The sequence below is a fragment of the Geotrypetes seraphini genome, chromosome 3 (assembly GCF_902459505.1).
Source record: "Geotrypetes seraphini chromosome 3, aGeoSer1.1, whole genome shotgun sequence".
NCBI lineage: Eukaryota > Metazoa > Chordata > Amphibia > Gymnophiona > Dermophiidae > Geotrypetes > Geotrypetes seraphini.
In genome coordinates this window covers 216,879,636-216,904,083 of record NC_047086.1, presented here as the reverse complement: position 1 = coordinate 216,904,083, position 24,448 = coordinate 216,879,636, and the positions used below count along the sequence as shown (strand labels likewise).

The 24,448-nt window shown below is 43.8% G+C and overlaps 1 protein-coding gene across 4 annotated transcripts in view; it reads right to left on the bottom strand.

The window, feature by feature from the left end:
• Positions 1-1,162: 1,162 nt before the first annotated feature.
• Positions 1,163-24,448, bottom strand: part of LOC117356902 (retinol dehydrogenase 7-like) — an 85,096-nt gene continuing 61,810 nt past the window's right edge. For 3 of the 4 annotated variants that reach the window (XM_033936806.1, XM_033936805.1, XM_033936807.1), the window contains 3 exons: positions 6,945-7,203; positions 2,141-2,304; positions 1,164-1,739 (listed from right to left, as the gene is read on the bottom strand). In XM_033936806.1, coding sequence (XP_033792697.1) covers positions 1,543-1,739; positions 2,141-2,304; positions 6,945-7,203 — 620 coding nt within the window. In that variant the 3' untranslated portion in view covers positions 1,164-1,542. Of the gene's footprint in view, positions 1,740-2,140; positions 2,305-6,944; positions 7,204-24,448 lie in introns of all 4 variants that reach the window. The other variant, XM_033936804.1, reaches the window with a different exon arrangement.

Sequence of the window (24,448 nt, the reverse complement as noted above, 5' to 3'; positions counted from 1 at the left end):
AGTTTAGAAATTCTAAACAGAAAGATACTGGGAAATACAATAGTTTCTATATTTAGAATAAGATTCCAAGTTATAAAAGGCTTCTTTCTACAACACCCCCGTCTCTTGCTCCTCTGGCTCCTTTTTCTTTCTAGTCTACCTTCTGGAACCCAGAGCTTAGACCATCACCCCCATCCTCTTTTCTCTCTATCTCTCTCTCTCTCTCTCTGCCTCTCCCTAGAACTTTACGCTTCTCTCTGGACTCTGTAAGGCAGGGAAACTACTTTGCTCTCTCCTTAAGTGTAATGCTTATGAATATTACTTTTCTGTAAGCCTATTTCTATAATATATTCTTTATGCAATCACCTCTGGCTGTGCTTCTCATTTGAGTCTACTTCCTAGTGAATCTTCTGTGAAGGTGTTATACCCCAGCATATTACTGATAATTTTGTTCAGAATATTATATGTCTCCTCAAGTCTGCTTACCTGAACTCCTGAACCTTAGTGTTACCTTGACAACATTAAATGCTTTACTAAGAACCCAGCAGCTTTTCCCTCCTGCGTACCGCTCAAATAACATCAGTAAGGACAGACCTGGGTGTTATCAAAACAGAGAACAAAAGAGCAAGACCAGCCGTTTATCAGTCCCTGCAACACCTCATTAATAACCTCAAAAGGACAGTAACGCCAGAGGGGACCTGAATGTTATCCAAACAAAGAAACTGGCCAGGGGAGTAACTGAAATTCAGCATGCTACCGATATGAATCCACAAGTCTGTTTATCTGACATTTTGACCTCTTTGACCTGAATATTGTCCAAACAACTTCAAAGGGACCGACCTGGGGTGTGCCTGAATCAAAGGACGCTGTTACTGCAGGCCCAGCTGTTTAACTCAGCAGCTTATAAGGACGGAATTCTGCTCCTAGAATCCAGAATCCTAGCCGGCTATCCAAGACGTCAGGTCTAAAGGGGCAGACTCCTGTGTCCTACTCGCCTATCCATTGAGGGATTCCGAATGGTGAAGGGAGGGTTTACGTGAGATACGGTGATGCTAATGTATTCTTATATATATATATATATATTAAAGTGTTATTGTTTATGCTTTATATTGTCTGTGTGTTTTCCTGAGTATCTCTGATCATCCCACTTGACAGAAATTAGTGGCGGAACAGAAGGTATTGAACTCGGGACCTGGCGTTTGTAAGGGCGCCTAACATAACCCCTATAACCTAATATTGTGGGGGCGCGATCAATCCTTACAACTTATATTTGAGTATATACGGTAGTCTCTTTTTATTAACATTGTATGTAATTCCACAGGGCTCATTCTATATAGTGCATACTGTTATTAAATGATTCCCTACAAAATTCAATGGAGCACACCTTTTCAAAAAAAAATTCTTCTTTTGAGGGTAGAAAAAAAACAAATTTATTGAATAGGTCATGATTTCTTCTACTGAGGATGAATTCCTTTCTGTTAACAAGTAAAATCTTTGACATTATGAAGGTCAGTTATCATGGATCTCATTTCAGAGCATTTCTGCTAGGTTGACTTTGATGCTTCATTTCATCAAGCGCAACAGGAAGTCTACAAGGGACGTTGGTAAGTAGGAGAGTGGAAGGTAGAAGAGTTTAGCATCCCATCCAACAGAATAGCGTGTGTGGGGGTGCACTGCTGTCAGAGCGTGCTCCATGCAGTCTGTCACTAGAGTCAGTTTGGAACTGAAGACATTTACCATAATATGAATATTCTTGACATCTGTGTAAAAATGCACAAACAGAATAACATCACCAACTGCGAGCAAACCTTTTAATTGGAAAACACTTTCACATCCTTCCCCAATACCTTAAAGCAGGGGTAGGGAACTCCGGTCCTCGAGAGCTGTATTCCAGTTGGGCTTTCAGGATTTCCCCAATGAATATGCATGAGATCTATTTGCATGAATTGCTTTCAATGCATATTAATTGGGTAAATCCTGAAAACCTGACTGGAATGCAGCTCTCGAGGACCGGAGTTCCCTACCCCTGCCTTAAAGGCTCTGCCACTTCCTCTTGCCCAACAGCCCCATAAATGACATTAATATGATAACAGATTCCCTCCCCAGATCTGTCAGTGACCAACATTTCCTCTGTCCTTTAGAAAGAGAGCAGAAGACTCACAGTTGTCATAGGAAGCTTGTCCATAGTTTTCCTTGGTTTCCTCTGGCAAGCGGCTCCAGATTTGCTGGATAGTCTCGTCAAAGTATTTGGGATCTGTTAATTGTGTTTTGAAAGCACCAGGCTCGATGATACAGACTTTCACTCCAAAGGAATATAGTTCACGTCTGTAATGCAAAAATTTCATTTCCATTTTGCCTATGGTTCTAGGGCTTAGCTTTATCTATCCTGCCTCACCTCCTCTCCCACCATAGCTCCCTTCACTCAGCTGCTCCTATACACAGTAAAAGAGAGACGACCATCTGAAAAGTGCTGAGACTGGGGAAAGTCACCACATGTCTATGAATGTTCAATATTTGGACAGGCTGCATCCTAGTTGGAAAATATATTGTATACACATTTTTGCATATTTATGTTTTATTTTAAAATGTATTGATGTCTAAACTTTTTATGAACTGTATTAGTTGTATATTAGAATTGTTCTTCAATATTCAATCTTTATACATTGTGATGTTTACAGTATTATATTATTGTTGTATGCTGGTATACGTCTAAGGACGGTAAGATATGAATAAGCTTAACATCTTTTAGGTCAATATTCAACAGGCAGCAGCTGGAATTTCTTGAAGCATTGATCACTGCCGATTAAATTAGACCTGTATATGCAGTACTAGGCCATATTTAGACACTGGTACTATCTGCATCACAAGCACAAATTATGTGGACATGGCCAATATCCAGTGCCAGATTCACATAGCTAACCTGGTAAAGTGAAAAATTTGCCCAGTTACCTATGTATGAACTGAAAGGACACATTTGATTCATGAAACAACACTGAATATCACTGGCACCAGCATAACTCCAGACTCTGCTCCTGGACCTTCCCAGCATTATCTGGACAGTGCCACAGTTTATACTGAGCAGCACTGTGTGGTTAAATACTGCTGAACTTTAGCTCCCAACATGCTCAGCGTGGTTTAAGTGGGCAGCACACTGAATATCAACCTTTTATTTCCCCTCCAAGACCACAGAAACACTGGCCAAATGCCTAACACATATCTACTTTTACTACATAAAGACACAAATACTTCGCAGGCTACAAAGGGGGATGGGATTTGATACCGTTTTTTTGCAGTTATACATTCAATGTGGTTTACTTATATTCAGATACTTATTTTGTATCTTGGAGCAATGGTAGATTAAATGACTTGCCCAGGGTCACAAGAAGCAGCACTGGTATTCAGTCCCACAACCTCAGGGTGCTGAGGCAGCAGCTCTACTACTAGGCCACTCCTCACCTCTCAAAGTTTCCAAACATTACCTTCTAGGTTCACATCAACTTCTTGGGACAAAGAGTGCAGTATGAACTGTATATAAATTTCTCTTAAGCAATATTCAATATGGATATCTGAAATCCAGATTAGCTAAGGGTAGGATTACCATACGGCTCCAGAAAAAGGAGGATGGATTGAGACATCCAGGTTTTACTCCCATTGAATGCAATGAGAAACATTGATATACATGACACAAAGAGAGGAAAACAATCACGAAGATCAATACTAGCAGCCTAAGTGTGGCAGAGTTAATCAGACATCTTTATGTCAGTGGTGTACCGGGGGGGGGGAGGTCCTCCCCGGGTGCAGGCTTACGGGGGGTGCACAGCTGGCCAGGTCCGGAAAATTCAGTGGTGAATGGTTTTGAAACAGTTCCCTTTCTCCCTCCCTGCCCCTTAACTTCGTGGCCGCGAGTCTAAATTACCTTCTTACAACAGCTGGAATTGCATGTGGCTGCCGTAAAGGTCATCTCTGACGCAATCAGAAGTTGCATCAGAGACGACCTTTATAGCAGCCATATGCAACTACAATGCTCCGTCTGCTGTAAGAAGGCAGTTTAGACGTCGCCGGCCACAGGGCAGAGAGGTTTGTCGGACCGGGCCTGTTTGGGGGGGAGTGAAAGCGTCACGAAGGTAAGGGGCAGGGAGGGAGAAAGGGAGGAAAGTTGGGGTGGAGAGGAAAAGATGCTGAAGGGAAATGGGTAAAACAGAGGGGGGAGAAAGACACTGAAAGCACATGGGGAAGACAGAGGGGGGAGAAGGAAGCTGAAAGCACATGGGGAAGACAGGGGGAGGGAGAAGGATGCTGAAAGCACATGGGGAAGACAGAGGGGGAGAAGGATGCTGAAAGCACATGGGGAAGACAGAGTGGGGAGGACGCTGAAAGGACATGGGGAAGAGAGAGTGAGGAGAAGACGCTGGCAGGGAAGAAGACAGAGATGCCAGACTATGGGGGGAGTGCAGGGAAGAAGATTGGTGCCAGACCAATTAGGAAGGGGGGAGAAAGAGAGAGGCACAGTAACAGAGCAAATGGAAGACGCAGAGAGAAGAGAGACAGTGGATGGAAGGAATTGAATGAGAAGATGAGGAAAGCAGAAACCAGAAAAGACAAAGAAGGAACAAAAATTTTCTATTTATTTATTGCTTTAGGAGACATGTGTCACTGTTTCTGTGATGTTGCATTGTATGAAGAGTCCAGCTTCTTACTGGTTCAATTTAACCTTTGTCTATGTATTTCTATTGTATCCCCCCTTTTACTAAACAGGAGCATTTTTTAGCGCCAGCCCTGGTGGTAGCAGCTCTGATGCTCAGAATTCTATGCGCGTCAGAGCTGTTACCACCGTGGCTAAAATCCACACTACAGTTTTATAAAAGGGGGAGGGGTTAGTTTGTAATGACATATTCCATACTAGGCGAAGGTGTTTCCTGTGTTCTGTGTGTTCGAAAGACATGGTTTTCTGTTAGGATTGACAGTGTACTAGTCTGGCTTGTTTAGTTTTACAATGGGTGTATTGATGTTGTACTGCTCACTGCAGTATGTAAGATGTTGCCTTTTCCTAGGTACTCATGTGTGATGTGTGCCTTGTTACTAAAAATCATGTTTTTCATATAGATGGGGGTGTGTGCCCAAAAATGATGGGCCCCAGGTGTCACATATGCTAGGTTACAGGGTTTCCCCTGTAACAGTCATTTTTACATTGAGACATGGAGACGTCCGTTTTGAATTGAGTCTGATCGGTCGGCATACACCCCGAGGCAGCATGAAAATGTGAAACGCTGGCCATCGTTGGTGTACCGATCAGCAGGATAAGTGGACATTTATTCCTCTATCTTTAATGTTTATTGGCATGTATAGCACAGCATAAGACACGAACATATATTGAAGGTTTTTTGCCAGTGAGGTGACCGCTCGACTGCCTCTTTAAGCCGTTTTGGTGAGGTGGGAGGGCCTTTTCTGAGGCTTTTTCCTTCACGTTGTAGTGATCTGGTCTATGCAGTGTCTGTTTTATTATATTGGACTTTACCACACTCTTTTTGAAAGTGTTTATCATATCATACATTGAGTTTTCAAGATATCTGGGTTTTTCAGCTATAGTACATATGCTAGGTACGCCACTGCTTTATGTAACATAGTAACATAGTAGATGACGGCAGATAAAGACCCGAATGGTCCATCCAGTCTGCCCAACCTGGATGAAAAAGGATCTGCAAAAGTTAGAGGAATGGTCTAATGCCTGGCAACTAAAATTCAATGCAAAGAAATGCAGAGTAATGCATTTGGGGATTAATAATAGGAAGGAACCGTATATGCTGGGAGGAGAGAAGCTGATATGCACGGACGGGGAGAGGGACCTTGGGGTGATAGTGTCCGAAGATCTAAAGGCGAAAAAACAGTGTGACAAGGCAGTGGCTGCTGCCAGAAGGATTCTGGGCTGTATAAAGAGAGGCGTAGTCAGTAGAAGGAAGAAGGTGTTGATGCCCCTGTACAGGTCATTGGTGAGGCCCCACTTGGAGTATTGTGTTCAGTTTTGGAGACCGTATCTGGCGAAAGACGTAAGAAGACTTGAGGCGGTCCAGAGGAGGGCGACGAAAATGATAGGAGGCTTGCGCCAGAAGACGTATGAGGAGAGACTGGAAGCCCTGAATATGTATACCCTAGAGGAAAGGAGAGACAGGGGAGATATGATTCAGATGTTTAAATACTTAAAGGGTATTAACGTAGAACAAAATCTTTTCCAGAGAAAGGAAAATGGTAAAACCAGAGGACATAATTTGAGGTTGAGGGGTGGTAGATTCAGGGGCAATGTTAGGAAATTCTACTTTACGGAGAGGGTGGTGGATGCCTGGAATGCGCTCCCGAGAGAGGTGGTGGAGAGTAAAACTGTGACTGAGTTCAAAGAAGCGTGGGATGAACACAGAAGATTTAGAATCAGAAAATAATATTAAAGATTGAACTAGGCCAGTTACTGGGCAGACTTGCACGGTCTGTGTCTGTGTATGGCCGTTTGGAGGAGGATGGGCAGGGGAGGGCTTCAATGGCTGGGAGGGTGTAGATGGGCTGGAGTAAGTCTTAACAGAGATTTCGGCAGTTGGAACCCAAGCACAGTACCGGGTAAAGCTTTGGATTCTCGCCCAGAAATAGCTAAGAAGAAAAAAAAAAAAAAATTAAATTGAATCAGGTTGGGCAGACTGGATGGACCATTCGGGTCTTTATCTGCCGTCATCTACTATGTTACTATGTTACTATGGTTGACCCATTGTACATTAATATTTGTTGCTATTCATTTACACAATAGCGTATTTTAGTAAATCTAGTCTTTAGGAACCTCCTTTCTCCAGGGTCCCTTTTTATTGATTTACATCCACTGAATATAATCACTAGTGGTACTGCTATAACAAGAAATTATCACCTTAAGGTTTAATCTATTCCTCTAAACATCTATGAAAAATAAACGATGCTTTCATTCTTTTCACCTGAGACTGTCCGAGAAAGCCTCCACTCCATATTTAGAAATGCTGTATCCACCTCCAATCATACTTATCCTCCCTGCTATACTGGAAACATTGACAATCCTGCCCTTGGATTTTCTGATCAGAGGGAGCAGACTGAGGGTCACATCGATCATCCCCACCAGGTTCAAGTTCAGTATCTTGCAGAAGTCATTCTTCGTCAGCCATCCATTGGGGGCTACAGGGGAACCGATCCCAGCATTGTTCACCAGACCCCAAAGCCCTGAAAAACAGAAAATAGTGCACAGGAGCCAAAATGATGGGGAATTAGGGGGAATGGGGTACAATAAACACTAACCAGTGCAGAATTAAGATATAGGCAAACAAGGTAAGTGCCTAGAAACTTAGGGCTAGATTCACTAAGGACCCAATTTTCCTCCGACCTGATTCACTAACCTTCTGGCCGATCAACTTCCGACCTGATCCGTGCATGTAAATGAGGTGAAACGGCATGCAAAGTAGGAAGGACGCGATTCACTAAACTCAAGAAGGAACACCGATTGGGCTGGCTGATCAAAAGTGAAGCGACTGATCAGGACCAGTCGTTTTACTTCCTTACCGACTCTCCTGCCCTCTTCTGCCCTTTAAAACCATGGGCTGGGAAAAACCACATTGCCAGCCTGTGGTTTTAACCTGCATGCTGATGCTCCCTGCATGCCAGTGCCCGCCATCGCAGCCTATGGCAGGAGGGATGCCGACTCCTATCTGCCACCCAAGGGATGCACCCTCCCTGTCCTCGGTCCCCCCCTGCCCCCCGTAACTTTAACGGAGCAGGAAGGGTGCTCAATCTTTCTGTTCCAATGCCTTCCAACTCCCCCCACCCCTCCTGCCAACTCCTTCCTGCCACCCACTGGATGCTCCCTCCATGTTCCCCTCCCCCGCCCCGTACCTTTAATGGATCAGGAGGGGTGCTCAATCTCTCCTGCTCCAAAGCCTCCCGTGACAATTCTGAGGCCTTAGGCCCTGCCCTGGTGTATCATGTGATGCACAGGATGGGGCCTAAGGCCCTTATTTGTTCAGGCACCTTGGGCTCCTCCCTTGGGAGGGACCTGAGGCGCCTCAGCCAATCAGGGATTTCCTTAGTAAGGAATGCCTCAGGAATTGGTATTGGGGCCTGTTCTGTTCAATATATTTGTGAGTGATATTTCAAAAGGATTAGAAGGAAACGTATGTCTTTTTGCAGATGACACAAAGATTCACAAAAGAGTAGACATGCTGGAGGGAATAGAAAATACAAGAAGAGATCTGCGAATGTTGGAAGAATGGTCTAACGTTTGGCATTTAAAATTTAATGTGAAGAAGTTTAGAGTGATGTACTTGGTAAAAATCCAAAGGAGATGTATATGCTTGGGGATGAGAAGCTGATATGCACGGTCAGGGAGAGGGACCTTGATGTGATAGTGTCTGAGGATTTCAAAGATGGAAAATAATGTGACAAAATGGTGGCTGTAAGCAGAAGGATGCTGGGCTGCATAGAGAGAAGAATCACCAGTAGAAAAAGTGAGGTGTTAGTGCCCCTATATAAGTCATTGGTGAGGCCTCAACACCTGTCCACTTTACCTTATCAAAGCAGCCACCCCCCAACAACCATAGGAAAAATAACCCAACTATCACCTAAAAACTGGCCTTTTCCCCATATGAGGAGGAGGAATTATCTTAACGCCCACATCAGAACCCAAAACAGTCTTTCTGATGAGACCAATTATCAGCCAGTAGCTTGCATACCCCTATTTATCAAAATGATAGAAGGATTTGTCACAGAACAACTTGAATGCTACTTACAATGCTTCAATTTTTTTCACCCTTCACAACTGGGATTCAGGAAAAATCACAGCATCGAGATGGTAGTCGCAGCACTAGTAACATACGGCAAAGAACTACTAAGCAAGGGTCACAGCACAATCATAATCCAATTCAACCTAAGCAGTGCATTTGACCTAGTAGGCTTTGATCAAATGTCCGAGATCTTCAGTGATTTCAGATTCAGTGGCCAGTCCTCTCCTGATTCCAAGGCTTCCTGAACACTAGGCATTATGCTGTACATACGGATGATGAACTTTCTAATAGCTGGCATCCTCCCAGCGGGATCCACCAAGGATTGCCACTTTCACCATCAGTGTTAAGAACATAAGAAGTTGCTTCCACTGGGTCAGACCAGAGGTCCATCGCGCCCAGTGGTCCGCTCCCGCGGCGGCCCATTAGGCCTGTGAAGTGGTCCCTGACTATTCCTTAACCTACCTCTACTTCTATCTGTACCCGTCAATCCCCTTATCCTTTAGGAACCTATCTAAACCTTCCTTGAATCCCTGTAGCGTGCTCTGGCCTATCACAACCTCCGGAAGCGCTTTCCATGTGTCCACAACCCTTTGGGTAAAAAAGAACTTCCTAGCATTTGTTCTAAACCTGTCCCCTTTCAATTTCTCCGAGTGCCCCCTTGTACTTGTGGTTCCCCACAGTCTGAAGAATCTGTCCCTGTCTACCTTCTCTATGCCCTTCAGGATTTTGAAGGTTTCTATCATGTCTCCTCTAAGTCTCCGCTTTTCCAGGGAGAATAGCCCCAACATTTCCAACCTGTCAGCATATGAAAAGTTTTCCACCTTTTAAAGCAATCCTTGGGATACAACCTATGCAGACGACATAACGATCGTGCTACCTATAATGGCTACATTAGGCAACACCCTCACCACTGTCAAAAAATGTGTCCACGTTATAGAAAATTAGACCTCAACCCACTTCTTCTGTCTGTGAAGGAGGCCTGTATATCACATCATTGTAAATACATTTTCCTTTCCCTCTTTCTAGATCGACACACAGTGCAGTTTTCATAACCTGCAGATCCTGCAATTGTGTGGCTTCAAAATTATCTTTAACATACAGTATAATACCACGCACCCTCCTTTTCAGCCTACCCTGTCTTTTCTGAACTGATTATAGCCCAGTATAGCTATAGCTCAATCATGGTTCTCCATGAACCATGTCTCCAAGATCACCACTAAATCCAACTCAGCCTCTTCTATCACAGCTAATAGATCCAGAACCTTGTTCCCATACTTTGAGTATTGGTATATACAGCTTTCCAGACATTGCCCCCTTTTCCCTTTTGTGTAGAAGTATTTAGTGATTCACTTCCCTGAATGCTTATACTTACCTGGGGGCTTTGATCACCCTGCTCCAACAATTCTAGCTTAAAGCCCTATTCAATAGGTTAGCCAGTCTGCTACTTTTTTTTTTAGAATCATTTTTATTAACGAGTCAACAAGAGAAACAGACATGGTGCATAATACAAGCAAGCACACAATGGCAAACTAAGGAAGATTACATCAATCATCACCAAGAAATTTAATACAGCAAGAGGCTACAAGACCATTCAAGAACAAAAATAGCCCGTCTCCCCCAGTGACTCCATATTTTACAAGTGGAAAAAAACATGGCCTGCCTTCCCCCTACAGCAACACACAGAAAGACAGACACACCATGCCACCCAAGCCAGTCACCCACCACAATCACACCCTACCCCTACCCAAGTTGGGAGACCAGCGGCAACTGCAGGAACACCGTCCACAAGGCCAAGTAGGCCCTGATCTCAGGGTTGGTTGAGCATTTATGATAGCAAATTTCAAAGTGGGCCTGTTTGATCATCTGATTGATCCAACAGTCCAAAGGGATAGACCCCCCTCTCGAGTCCAATATTGTAAAATTGTTCGTTTGACCGTCAACAATGTCAAATACATGAAGCACCCCTGAGGCACACAGAGACCCTTTTCCTCCAGGAGATCCTGATCGCTGAGAAGTAATGTTTTGTAGTCCCACTCTAAGTCACACTGTAAGACTAATTGAAGCTGCGCATAGGAGGAGTTCCAAAAGGACAGTTCAGGACATTCCAGGAATGAATGTAAAAGAGTTCTAGCAGCCCCCCTACATTTGGTACACAAAGACTCTTCCCACAAACTCATGCGGGCCCCCCTAACTTTAGTAATGTAAGCCTTATGGAGGATCTTAAATTGGGTCTACTGCCAAGCCGTCGATTTTGCAAAAGTATATGATGTGTGAAAAAGCTCCAAAAAGTTTCAGGGCTGTAATGAGTAGCTAAGTCCCTATTCCACTTATCTCACAAGATGGCCAAGTGTCCCTGAGATTCGGAGGAGCGAACCACCCGGTACCAGACTGAGAGAGAGCCCTGCGAGGCTGGTACACTAAACAAATATGCGTCTAGAGGTCCACACGTCCATGCCTCCCCATACTGTTGATGAAGGCCCTGGTAGTAATGCCTAGCTTATAAATAGGCAAAGAAATGGTGTTTGGGGATTCCTCTCTGTTCCTTAAGGTAACTGAACGAAACAAAGACCCCCGAGTCCCCATCGACCAGATGGTAGAGTAGAAGCCCCTTTAGAAGCCCAAGTAGCAAACGGTGAATAACACAGGCCTGGCTCGAAATTAGGATTACCCCGGAGTTTCAAGAATGATGAGGCCATAGGTGACCGAGCCTGCGCCCGACGCCACCACCGCCACACCAAACAGAAAGGGCACAAAAAACATAATTTGGAAGGTAGGGCACCTTCCCCACCTCCTGGCATGTGCAAGAGATTCAAAAAGGTATAGGGTGCACACCAACTCACCATCCACCTGGGAGGAGAAAATTGAGCCACCCCAGTCACCACCTCATGGACAAAGCGCAAAAGAGCCGCCACATTATACGCGCAGACGTCGGGGGAGACCCAGACCCCCCTCCTGCTTAAAAAGGGACAACTTTACATAGGCAATACGTGCTGCTTGATGGCACCATAAAAAGGCAGAGAAAAGTGAACGAAGTTTCCTGACATCGCGCTGGAACACCCAGAAAGGAACCGTTTGCAAGGGATATAAGAGTTTGGGTAGAAAGATCATTTTAATCAGTGCTGCCCTCCCCATGAGGGACAGCGGGAGGTCTTGCCAGGCAGTACAAAGAGCCTTAATTTTGTCTATAGCAGCCAAAACATTGCACTGATACATAACCCTTGGGTCCGCATGCAGGTAAAAACCAAGGTAGCGCATCGGTTTACGACCAGGAGGAATCTGTAACCCATCATGCCAAGGTTCCCACCCCAGCCCCGTCAATGGCAGTAGTTCAGACTTTCCGTAATTCACTTTGAGGCCCGAGAGGTTGCCAAATTCAGCCACCAGACACAATGCAACCGGTAGATGAAAGGGGGCCTGATCCAAAAAGAGCAGGATATCGTCCGCAAAGAGGGTGATACGACACTCCTCCGTCCCTATAAGAATTCCGTGCAACTCAGGACTAATTCAAATCCTAATAGCGAGCGGTTCGATAGCTAGAACAAATAGTAAGGGAGAGAGGGGACAACCCTGACGCGTCCCCCGGCAGAGCGGAAAAGAAGGTGAAAGGCCACCATTGATGATTAGACGTGCCCGAGGCATAGTATAAAGGCCCTGTATCCAAGTAAGAAAGTTCCCATCTAAGCCAAATTCCCCTAACACCCAAAAAAGATACTGCCAGGAAATGCTATCAAAAGCCTTTTCCATGTGAAGCCCTACGATTGCCGATGTACCTCCTCCACCCCGATGCTTGTGAAGTGCCGTCATCGCTTTAATAAGATTCATGGAAGCATATCGTTGGGGAACAAAGCCCACCTGATCACCCACTATAAGCTTAGGTAAGAACAAATTCAACCGAGCTGCCAAGATAGAAGCCAGCAGCTTAACATCTTGATTGAGTAATGATATCAGACTTGCGTGGGATCCTTCCCCGGTTTTGGGAACAGTGTGATATGAGCAAGATTATCGCGGATGCCTGAAGCAGTCATGGATAGGAAATTGTAATAATTCTCCCGAGGCTGCGCAAGGAGATCAGATAAAAGTTTATAGTATTCCAGGCCAAACCCATCGGGTCCCGGAGACTTTGTGAGCTTCAATTTCTTGATCCCCTGACGAACTTTCTCCAGGGATATGGGACTATTCAGCTGTTCTGCCTGCACTGCAGAAATCTGTGGGAGATTAAGATCCCAAAAAAGTGATCCCTCTCTGCCTCTGTGAAATCTCTCCGCGCAAAGAGAGCACTATAAAACTCCACGAATTGATCTCGAATTTGAGTCTCCCGCGTAAAGCAGTCACCCCGAGTATTCTTCACCAACTTAATTTGTTTTTCCTAAAAGGCTGTACCAAATTAGCAAGAAGTTTGCCCGCCTTACCCCCCACTGATAGAGACAGAATTTCTGATAGAAAATATCCTGGCAGGCATGGAGATCCAAGATCTCGTTAATCTGATGACGAAGAGATTTAATTTGTTGACCATCCTCCCCTGCATGACCCACCCAATGCTTTTTGCGCAACGCCTTCAGCTACCCCGAGAGAGCCATAAGTTTCTCCCACTGTTGTTTCCGTTTGGTGGAGACATTTTGGATGATGTGACCCATCAAAACTGCCTTAGAAGCATCCCAAAACACCGCTGGGTCCACATCAGAAGTGTTATTGTGCGAGTCGTAATCCAACCAACAGGACCGCAAATATGCCTGAAAATCCTTATCAGTGTATAAAGCAGCTGGAAACCTCCAGGTCCTATCACCCCTCTGGTCCATTACCCCTAGGACAAGCACCACTGCTGAATGATCCGAAAGTGAAGTGTCCTCTTTAGTGACTTTATCCACCCGGACAAAAAGCATATGGGACACCAAAACGTAATCCAGGCGTGAATACATAGAATGAGGGTTCGAGTAGAACGTGTACTCCCTGTCAAATGGGTGAAGGGTTCTCCACGCATCCAGCACTGACAGATGATCACACAAAAAATTAACCCCTTGAAGACAGGAGTTCTGAGTGGGCGGCTTAGCAGGAGAGCAATCCACTTCAGAATCAGCTGCCAGCCAGTCTGCTGCTAAAGACACTTCTTCCTTTCTTTGATAGACACATACCATATCTGCTCAGCAGCCCTTAGAAAATCATCCCATGGTCTAGGGAGTCAAAATGCTTTCATCGATAACATCTGTACAGCCAGACGTTCAAATCCAGGATGTGAGCTTTTATGCCTTGGCCTTTACTTTCAACAGGGAGTATCGATAAGAACACTTTCTACTCACCTGTCTGCTTCACCTTCTCTCTCAGAGCCACAAAGTCACTTTTGATATGATCAGAGGGGTACCTAGCAGTATTGTTAGTGCCAACATGGATGAGCAGTATTGGATAATAGTCATTAGGCTTGATGGGTCTCGGTAAGCTCTCAGTTGCATCTTGAATTTTGGCACCAGGCAGACAACACATCTCCCATGACATCATGTCTGGTCTGCAGATGGATGCCTCTATATTCATCAGAAGGGAATCATTAACAGCCACTATATTTTGCCTCCTTGTTGTCAAGGATCTGGATATTCAGAGCTAGTGCTATTTTTATTTATTTATTCAATTTTCTATACCGTTCTCCCCAGGAGCTCAGAATGGTTTACATGAATTTATTCAGGTACTCAAGTATTTTTCCTTGACAGTGAATATACAAGGCTATTTCTGCCTGCAGCAGTCTGACTACAGACGAAAACAAGCAAGGGAGGTGGAAACAGGTATGGAGCACTTCTGCTGGCAGAATCGCGTGTGCAGTTCTGGACACCATATCTCAAAAAAGATATAGAGGAATTAGGAAAGGTACAGAGAAGAGCAACGAAGATGATAAAAAGGATAGGATGACTTACCTATGGGAAAGGCTAAAGCGGCTAGGATTCTTCAGCCTGGAGAAGAGATGGCTCAGGGGTGATATGATAGATGTCTATAAAATAATGAGTGGAGTGGAAAGGGTAGATGTAAATCGTTTGTTCACTCTTTCCAAAAATACTAGGACTATGGGCATGTGATGAAGCTACTAAGTAGTAGATTTAAAACAAACCAGAGAAAATATTTCTTCACACAACGTGTAATTAAGCTCTGGAATTTGTTGCTGGAGAATATGGTGAAATCAGTTAGCTTAGCGGGGTTTTAAAAACATTTGGTAATTTCCTAAAAGAGAAGTCCATAGGCCATTATTGAGATGGCTTGGGGAAATCCACTGCTTATTCCTAGGATAAGCTGCATAAAATGATTTACTACTTGGGATCTAGCCAGGTACTTGGGACCTGGTTTGGCCACTGTTGGAAACAGGATACTGGGCTTGGTGGACCTTTGGTCTTTCTCAGTATGCCAATTCTTATATTCGTAGTATCGACAAGGAAATGTTTAAGAGGTACCTCACCCTTTCAGATGGGTTAATTTAGCAGTACACTAGGCAGGGTTTTTTCCTGGCAATATGAAGAGGAAGAACAGTCTGTTTATCCTCTCCATCCGTTGTACATTGTCGTGCAGTGAAGCAGCGTTCCTTACCTACTACTTCCTCCCTTGTCTGTGTTGTTCTCCAGTCAGAACCACACAGGTCCCAGTACCCACATGAGACCCAACAGCTTTACCTACACAGAAATGCAGGCAGTGGTGGAGGCAGCAGTAGGCAAAGTCACTTAATCTTCCATTGCCCCAGGTACAAGAAACAAATTTAGATTTTGAGCCCACTAGGGACAGATAAAGTTCCTACATATAATATGTACAGCACTGCATCCCGTATTTTTCGCTCCACAAGACACATTTTTTTCCCACCTAAAAGTGGGTGGAAACGTCCGTGCGTCTTATGCAGCGAAGGTACTTTTTTTTTTTTTTAAACACCCCACCCTGACATACCATTTTAAATGCCCGTGCTCCATACGGCTCTCCCTAGTGTCGGTGAGCGCCAGAAGCCTCCTCTCTCTCACCTGCGGTGTCCAGATCCAGCATCCTGCCCTCATGATGGACGGGGCCTTACCTCCAAGCTGCTTCCTCATCCAGCGAGAGAGGTCATCTTCCATGCTGTGACTGCCGCTGACCTAATTACGGCAGTCTGCAGAGCGAACTTAGCAGGCTGCCATTGGCCTGTGAAGCACATTGCCTCTGCCGCGGTTCAAACTTAACAAAAAGTGGTGGAAAAACTGGCAGATCAGGTCATGCAAAATCCACAAGTCCTAACAACCCTTCAGGAATGGCTTGAAAATATCTTACGCACTCCTTCAAGTTACATAAAAACTTTACCAAAATGTAAGGCCCCATCTGTTGCAAGGGCCCCGGCAGGACGCTGGACTTAGACACAGGGGGGGTGGAGAGACAGACAGAATAGGACATTGAGGAGGGGCGGGAAAACAGACTTGAAGACAGGGCAGATGCTGGACTAGAGGGGGGAGAGAGGGGAGGACTCAAAATGATAGCAGATGGAAGATAGAGAGAGGGAGAAACCTGAAACAAAGGGGAGCAGATGTTGGACTTGGGAGTATATAGAGGGAAGAGAGAGAAAGAGACTGCAGAGAGGTGGAAAAATTCTGGACCAGGGAGGGAGGAAGGAAGGATAGAGAGAGAAGCAGAGAAAAACCTGGAAGAAAAGAGAACAAATGCTGGACATGGGAGGGGGGGGGGGTTTGTAAGCAGAAGAAAGACAGACAGAGAGAGAGAGGCTTGCACCAAAGGGGAAAGACAGGAGTCAGATGCTGGACTATGGGAGGTATAGACAGAAGAGACAGAAGGGGAGAGACCCTGAGGAAAAACAGAGAAATTGAAGATTATAACAGAGAAGAGAGAGAGAGGGAGACCTGGAACAAAGGTGGTGGTAGGTACAAAGGAGAACTGACACTGGATCTAGGGAGGGTAAGCAGAGGGAAAAGAGATAGAGACCTGGATCCAAAGGGCTGGATTGTGAAATAAATTTTGGATGCACAGTCAGAAGGAAGTCCAACCAGAAGCTAATTAAATCACTAGACAACAAAGGTAGGAAAAATGATTTTATTTTCAATTTAGAGATCTAAATGTGTCAGTTTTGAGAATTTATATCTGCTGTGTGTATATGGAAAAATGAAAGGAAAAAATTGCATTAGAATTAGTAGGGGAGGGGTGGGGGGACAGGGTGCAGAGCCTGGCAAAGAGTGTGGGGGATTCAGAGCCTGGCAGGGAGTGAGGTGGCTGGGTGCAGAGCCTGGTATATGTTAGTACACAATTTGGTTCAGAATGTTGTTTTTTTTTCTTGTTTTCCTACTCTAAATCTAGGGTGCTGCTTATGGTCAGGTGCGTCTTATGGAGCGGAAAAAATACGGTATGTCTAGTAGTGTTATACAAAAACTAGTAGTAGTAATCAATAGTTGCTGGCTCCTGTAGGTTGGACAGGATTAGGTAGTGGGTTAGGAATATGATCGTGCATTTGATCAGATCGATCCGCTCATTACTGTTCCCACAAGCATTGAACATTCTAGTACATTCACTAGTGATCCAACAACTTGACTACTACTGTAATTCTTTATATGCCGGTCTGTGTCAGAAAGATATATACAGTATATATATGGTCTATTATTGGTTTTATTATTGGTTTATGGTCATAAGTTCACATCATGTTGTATCTTTATGTTTTTCAATATAGTTATCTTCATTTTTTATGGTATGTCCCAACCTTTTTCACCATGGTAGGTGCCTCTTTTTTACTTTTTTACCAAACTCCTATGGGTACTTATTCCTTTAATTTCTCACTTTTCCATTTTGTGTCACGCTCTTTTGTCACTAATTTCTCATAGTGTTTTATTGTTTAATGTTATCATTTTCCTTTTAACTTACCTTGATGTTTATCTTACTTTGCATGTTTCCTTACTATTTCACATACCCTCTTTCTTGTCATTCACGTCACTTGACCACAAGCCTTAGTAGCATGGCATAATAACACCATCTTGTTACTTTCCGCTTTTTATAAGAGTTTACAAATGTTTATAATGTTTTCTGTATTGTATTTGTATTTATTAGGACCCCTGACGAAGGTTTGTCCGAAACACGGACCGTGTCGGGTCCCTTGATTGGTAAAAGGGTTTTATTTTACTTATTTGCATTTTAATTTTGGTACTATAAATTTTTGCCTGCATCTTGTACACAGTCTGCAGTTTTGTTTGTTTCTCCTGTTTTTCATATACAGTATAGACTCCAGGTTATACAGAATTCGGCTATTAGATTAATTCACAATTTACATAAATTTGATCATATCGTTCCATTTTTGAAAGCAGCTCATTGGCTCCCTGTTAGACAATGTATTATATATAAAATTATCTTAATAACATTTTAAGGTCTTAGCCACAGAAGAGCTGCCTTATCTTGCGTGTTTGCTAAGACCATATTTATCTGCCAGAAATCTAAGACCTTTATAATGTCACTGGGGTACTAATAGTTAAATATTAGTGGAAGTCAGAAAAATATTAGAGTTCAAATAAAATATTAGAGTTCAAATAAAAGAACTGTCTTCTCATTCAAATTGGTAACCAAACTTCAGGATTGCAACCGTCACGTTTGAAAGTCACTCAGAGGTATAGAGTTCTTCAAGAAGAGAGTTGCGCCCTCTAGTGATGAACCAAAGTATATTTTTCAGTCGTTGCAACTTTATTAGTTCTGGTTACGCTCCAAGTTTGATTACAAAAGTAAATAAATAAATAAATAAATAAATGTCTTTACAGTCTTTCAAACACTTGTATGAAAATACTTTGTTTTTTCTTATCTTTACAAATCTTTTCAAATGAACATCGCTCTGTGAGAAAATTGAGAGCAGTTTGATAATTCAGTTTATAACAGGTTCGGGGTCTCTACGTGGCCCCGTTTCGATTCCTTCTTCAGGAGACCCTATTGTATGTAAATTGAAAAACCTTTTCAATGCTGATAGAATGCTTCAAGTTTGCGATGTGGTAACATCGTCAAAAGAACGCTGTCGGTGCTGTGAATTTAAACTGTCAGAGAAAACAGAGACAGTTCTTTTATTAGAAATCTAAGACCAGCAAATAAACAACTTCTTCTAGTTCCATCTTACAGGGAAATCGTTCATGAGCACATCAGAGATGCAATTATCTCTGTTAACGGACCAAAGCTATGGAATTCATTACCTCTATCGCTCCGATCAGTAGCATCTACTGATAGATTTAAAGCAGATTTAAAAACTTTCCTTTTCTCAGACGCTTTCTAAACCTGCTCCTATTGACAACGCTGCTGGAATCATGCAAAAAGGAAAATTCCCAACTGTGTTTCCCCTTCCCCCCTTTCTATTACATTTGTAGTTCTTCCCCAGACAATATTCTTGAGTCCTTTAAATTTTGATTTGACATTTTAATTTTATTTTTATCATTATTAAATGTACTTGGATTGTAAGAAAATAGGAACATAAGAATAGCCTTACTGGGTCAGACCAACGGTCCATCAAGCCCAGTAGCCCCTTGTTCTCAACAGTGGCCAATCCAGGTCCCTAATATCTGGCCATAACCCAAAGAGTAGCAACATTCCATGCTACCTATCCAGGGCAAGCAGTGGCTTCCCCCATGTCTTCCTTAATAACAGACTATGAACTTTTCCTCCAGGAAATTGTCCAAACCCTTCTTAAAACCAGCTACGCTATCCACTCTTACCACAACCTCTGGCAAATGTGTTCCAGAGCTTAACTATTCTCTGAGTGAAAAAATATTTCCTCCTATTGGTTTTAAAAGTATTTCCCTGGAAACTTGGTAAGGCAGGATGGGGGAAGGGTAGTCTGATTTTGTAAGGAGGAGGCGTAGAAGCTAACATATTTGTGGTCACACGTTTTTGCACTGTTAGCCCTTTTGTTTAATATTTATATGAGGAAGACACTTAGGGGCTGATTCTGTAAGTAGTGCCTGCCGCAGCAGGTGTCTACATAACATGTGCTTGCAGCATGTCAATCACCAGCGAGCGCCGTTTCCAGAATTTCTGTTTGATGGGACCCTAGGCACCAGAAATGCAGGCCAGGGTTTCACAGGTCATCCCTAACCATGCCCACTTCCAGGCTTCGGCATCACTATATGTCGCTAGCTGCCAGGGACCTAGGCACCGGTCCTGGAGGCTGCATAGCAACACCTTTTTTGGGTAATTACTTTTTAATCTATCTGTCTATCTAAAATCGGATGTATGTGTGTATTCTGACAAACCCAATTCCATTTTTGGTTTTGTCTCAAAGATGAGGAGGAAATTCACTACACCCCTGAAGGGACACACATATATCTTATAAGTTTTCTAACTCTGTTTGTGCTGGGAAACACAAACACAGAGACAGTTTGTTTTGATTCTGCTGATATGTTCCGAGACTAGGTCATTTAATCCTGCTATGAAGCTAGCTGCTTGGGACAATGGAGGTTCGACCTCCCACAGCTATGTTCTGGTTGAGAAAGATAAGGGAAGCTTTAGATAAGACACTGTTGCTAAGACAGCACCTTTAAATTTTAGACAATGAAGCACATATGCTGCTCACCCATCCCCCTTTCTTGTGTTGGTTACTTTTTTGAAGTTTATGTATCCTGTCACCAGATATGGTTTGTACTCACGTCATCTGCTAATACCACTGACCCATGTAAAAAGGTATAAAACTGGATGTAAGACTAATAATAAACAGGCAATCTCTTTGGGACAAGTCTGAGTATCCTTCCTGCCTAAAGGGACTGCCTCCAGATATCTGAAAGGGCGACCAAGAAACGGACCCTGTTCGTTTCAACCCCAATGCAGGAGACCTGATCAAGTGGAAACCCAGACTGCAGAATTAGCCGACTACTACTTAGACAGAGAGATTGCATCAGATGAGGATTAGCAGGAAAAAGGACAGACATGGAAAGCTTTACCCAGTTTAAACCTGTCCCTGATACTGCCAGGAGATTACTGCCTTTCCAGTAGCCTGTCCCTGTAAGAGTCAGGACTGGAAAGAAATCTGTATGTAGACAAACGGACCAAGCTAGTGTGTGGAGAGTCCTTCCCCCATCCAGGCTCAGGGGGTATGTCTTTCAACAGCTTAACGCGAGGCAGTCCAGATTAGCAAGGTGAGAGAGGCAGGGAAGGACTACAGCTGGAACTGATGAGAACCAGGAAGAGAGTGAGATTCTCTCTGACCAGCCAGAGGAGGCTGGAGAAACAGATTGGCATATGGCAGAGGCAGAGGAGATGTATTCTCCCTCTGGAATTTGTGAGCAGGACCAAGGAGAAGCGATGGATATTTAGGAGAGTCTGGTAGGAGCTGAAACTTTTCTTGTGGACATGGAAGTGCATTGAAACGTATGTGTTTTGTTTTCTGTCTGCAGACACTGAGCTGCAAGATAAGCTGTATTTTTTCTTTGAGGAGAGTTTAGTTTCCTCTCCTAGAACTCTGGACTTTGGGCTAGATTCACTAACCTATCTTCTGGGGGCGATCTGTGGCCAATCCCAGCAAGCCCGACAAATTCACAAATTGAAAAAAATTCTAATGAGGGCAATCAGAGGAATGCCCTCATTTGTCGACACGGATCGCTAGTGTGCGATCCTGCGCATGTGCAGACCATCTGTAGATAGTCTGCGCATGCGTCTAATACCCCTCTGATCCATGACTTTTAAAAATTTTATTTTAACTTTTTAACAGCCCAGTGAGCCTGTGGTTTTAACCCGCGAGTTAAAACCACAGGCTCGTAGTGTGGGGGAAGGGCAGGAGAGATTCGGGGCAGCAGGCAGGAGAAAACCGGGGATGAGCAGGGCGGTGATTTGGGGCAGAGCAGGCAGGAGAGATTTGGGGAAGAGCATAGGGGCGGCAGGCAGCAGAGATTCGGGGCAGCAGAGAGCAGGGCATAGAGCAGGGCTTCAATGAAGCTTGAGAGTCAGAAAGAAGTTTTTGACTGGTCCCCACCAGTCGCTTCTTGGATTGATCGGCCAAGCCCAGTCGGTTTCAAAAATTTGTTTGGTGAATTGCGTCCCTATCTACTTTGCATGCGATTCCTCTCATTTGCATGCACGGATTGGAAGCGGATCGCAGGAGAGGTTAGTGAATCGGGCCGGAGGGAAATCTGGTCGTAATGGTGTTGCAAACGGATCGGTACACGATTGGTTTGCTTAGTGAATCTAACCCTTTGAATTTTGCCTTAAAGCATTGATTTTGATTCAAACAAACGTTTGTATGCTTTTCCCTGCTAGCAGCCAGGCTAGGCAATCATGTTCCTCTCTCACAGCTATGTGTAGTTGCTACAGCAACGTTTCAGAAGGAAATGTCCTTAGAATCTCTGCACGTAACCAGAACGTTAGCTCTGAATCAAACTTTTCTACATGCTAGGCTGAAATAAGATTTTTCCTTACAGTGCCTGTTTTTCTGAGCACAAGTTCGGCTTATAAAGAAACAGCTTATGTAAGGAAAGGTTATGCTGAAGTGAAGCCATGTGTTGTACCTGCATGCTATGCTACCCAGTTTGCTGTGAGTTTTTTTTTCTCTCTTTTCATTATCTGGCCAAGGACTGGCAGTGCTCATTTTGAATACACAGCTGAGTGAACATTGCAAGCCTAAAATATATAACCAACTGCTCTGGTGAAGAGGACTGTTTTATGAATGCACTGTTAAAGTCCAGAAGCAGGGGACTGTGTTTAAAGCCATTACTGACAAGCATGGGTTTTAAGGTTTTTCTTCTGTATAAGAACCATATGATTTCATGGAATGAGTGGGGTTTTTTTTGATAATGCAAAGCTGAAGCCTGTATTATGGTTTATTTGGCCAGTGGCTGAAATAAAGCTATTGTTTTTGCCATTTCTGACTAAGACTCATTACTTGCATGACCCCGTTAGGCTGTTAACCAGCCAGATAAGTCCTGAAGGGTCCCTTGGTTGTAAGGGACATGCTGGGCCAGAAGTTTTGTCACGATCCTGTGGGCTCACTGCGCATCTCAGGGGCGCGGTGTGACATTAAGTATGTATGTATGTTCCAGCATAACTCTGAAACATATAGAAAGATTTCAACCAAACTTAGTATATATCTGGGTTATTATCTGGGAAAAAATACTGAGGGGGTGGGAAGGGGGTCACACACACAGATAAATCAGACTTTAAATATATAGATGGACCAATTGTGTGAAGCTTGGGAAATGATGTTACACAGTCAGAATGATGTCACAGTCAACAGTATATAAGGAAGTACAGCTGTGGTGTGGTATGGTGTGCTGAAGCCTAAACAGAAACTGAAAACTGAAAATTTGTGTGATGCTAATCCTCAAGTGAATGTAAACCAAAACCCAAGGGAATTTATATCCGGACCACGCCGCAAACAACTTCAACTAGAGGTATGGGATAAGGAAGGGGGTGGGGAGCAAGTGGAGGGAAGGAATGGGAAGAGGCGGGGGTGGAGGCAGAGAGGAGGAGAGGTAACAGCTTTGGAATGATATCACAAAGTCATTTAACATTATGTAAGGAAGTGCAGCTGTGGTGTGGTGTGGTAAAATCTAAACAGAAAGTGAAAACTGAAAATTTGTGTGATGTTAATCCTCAACGGAATTTATAACCGGGCAATACCAGGTGATCAGCTAGTTGGTTATAAACTATATGGTCAACTACCGCGTCATTGAGCACCAATTAAAACAATTAAGTTAGGCGGCAGTAGGACGCCTACTGCCATCTAACATTTAGCATCCCGATGAGAATCTGGGCCTCAGAAATTTGAGGGTGGCATATCAGCTTTATGTGAATGATTTGCAGGATTTTATCCCTCTGGAAGGTCAATGGGGTCAGTGTGTTCAACAGCCTGAGCTGTGTTTGGAGAAGTTTGAGAGATGGTTGGGGAATAATCAGTTGGTACTGAATGTGGAGAAAACAGAACTTATGTTGATGGGTAGATATATAGACTGGGAGTTATCCAAGGAAGTTGGAGATTTGGGTGCCCAGTTTTCGGTAAAGAAATGTGTGAAGAGTTTGGGAGCTGTATTAGATTCAACATTACATATACAAATGTAGCCAGATTTCATGCTCCAAGGAGCTAGGATTATTTGGTGCATGACCATAATTTGTAGAGTTTTGTTCCTAGGCTTAGGGCTGTCAAAGGTGGTAGAGTCAAGGAAAAAAATGAATGACATCATCAGAGGGGCTCTTAAGCTCATGCTTTGGGCAGGAGAATAGTCTTTCGGCAGATCTCCCCCAACAGATCACCATCCAGCCAAAACAGAGGATCTTTATGTTAGGAGATTTTTCCTTTTAAAATGAGTCAGGAAAAGAATGTACATAGTACCTGTTTTTGTTAGAACTGTATCGTTTAAGTGTGCCTCTTGCTCCCGTTGGAAGAAGTAAAAGTTAGAGCTTGTTTTCCATAACTACTGGAGTGGCCTGCTTCATTTCACAGAGAGGGAGACTGTGTGGAGAGTGCTTGCGACGGCCTGCCAGCTTGACGCGGGTCTCGGCTCACAGCCCTATTATAGGAAAAATACTTTGTGTGGCCCTATCTCAGCAGCCAGGTAAAAAGGGGTCTTACACAAGAACAGTTAGAATTAAGAACGTATCACCTGTCCTATCAGCTCCTTGTATTGAGTAAACTGAAACTAATGGTGACAGGCTTATAATCTTAGGACTGATTGGCTGAGTGGCAGACTTCAGAGGGTGATGGTTAACGGTACTTTCTCTGAGACATCGGAAGTGACCAGCGGGGTGCTGCAGGG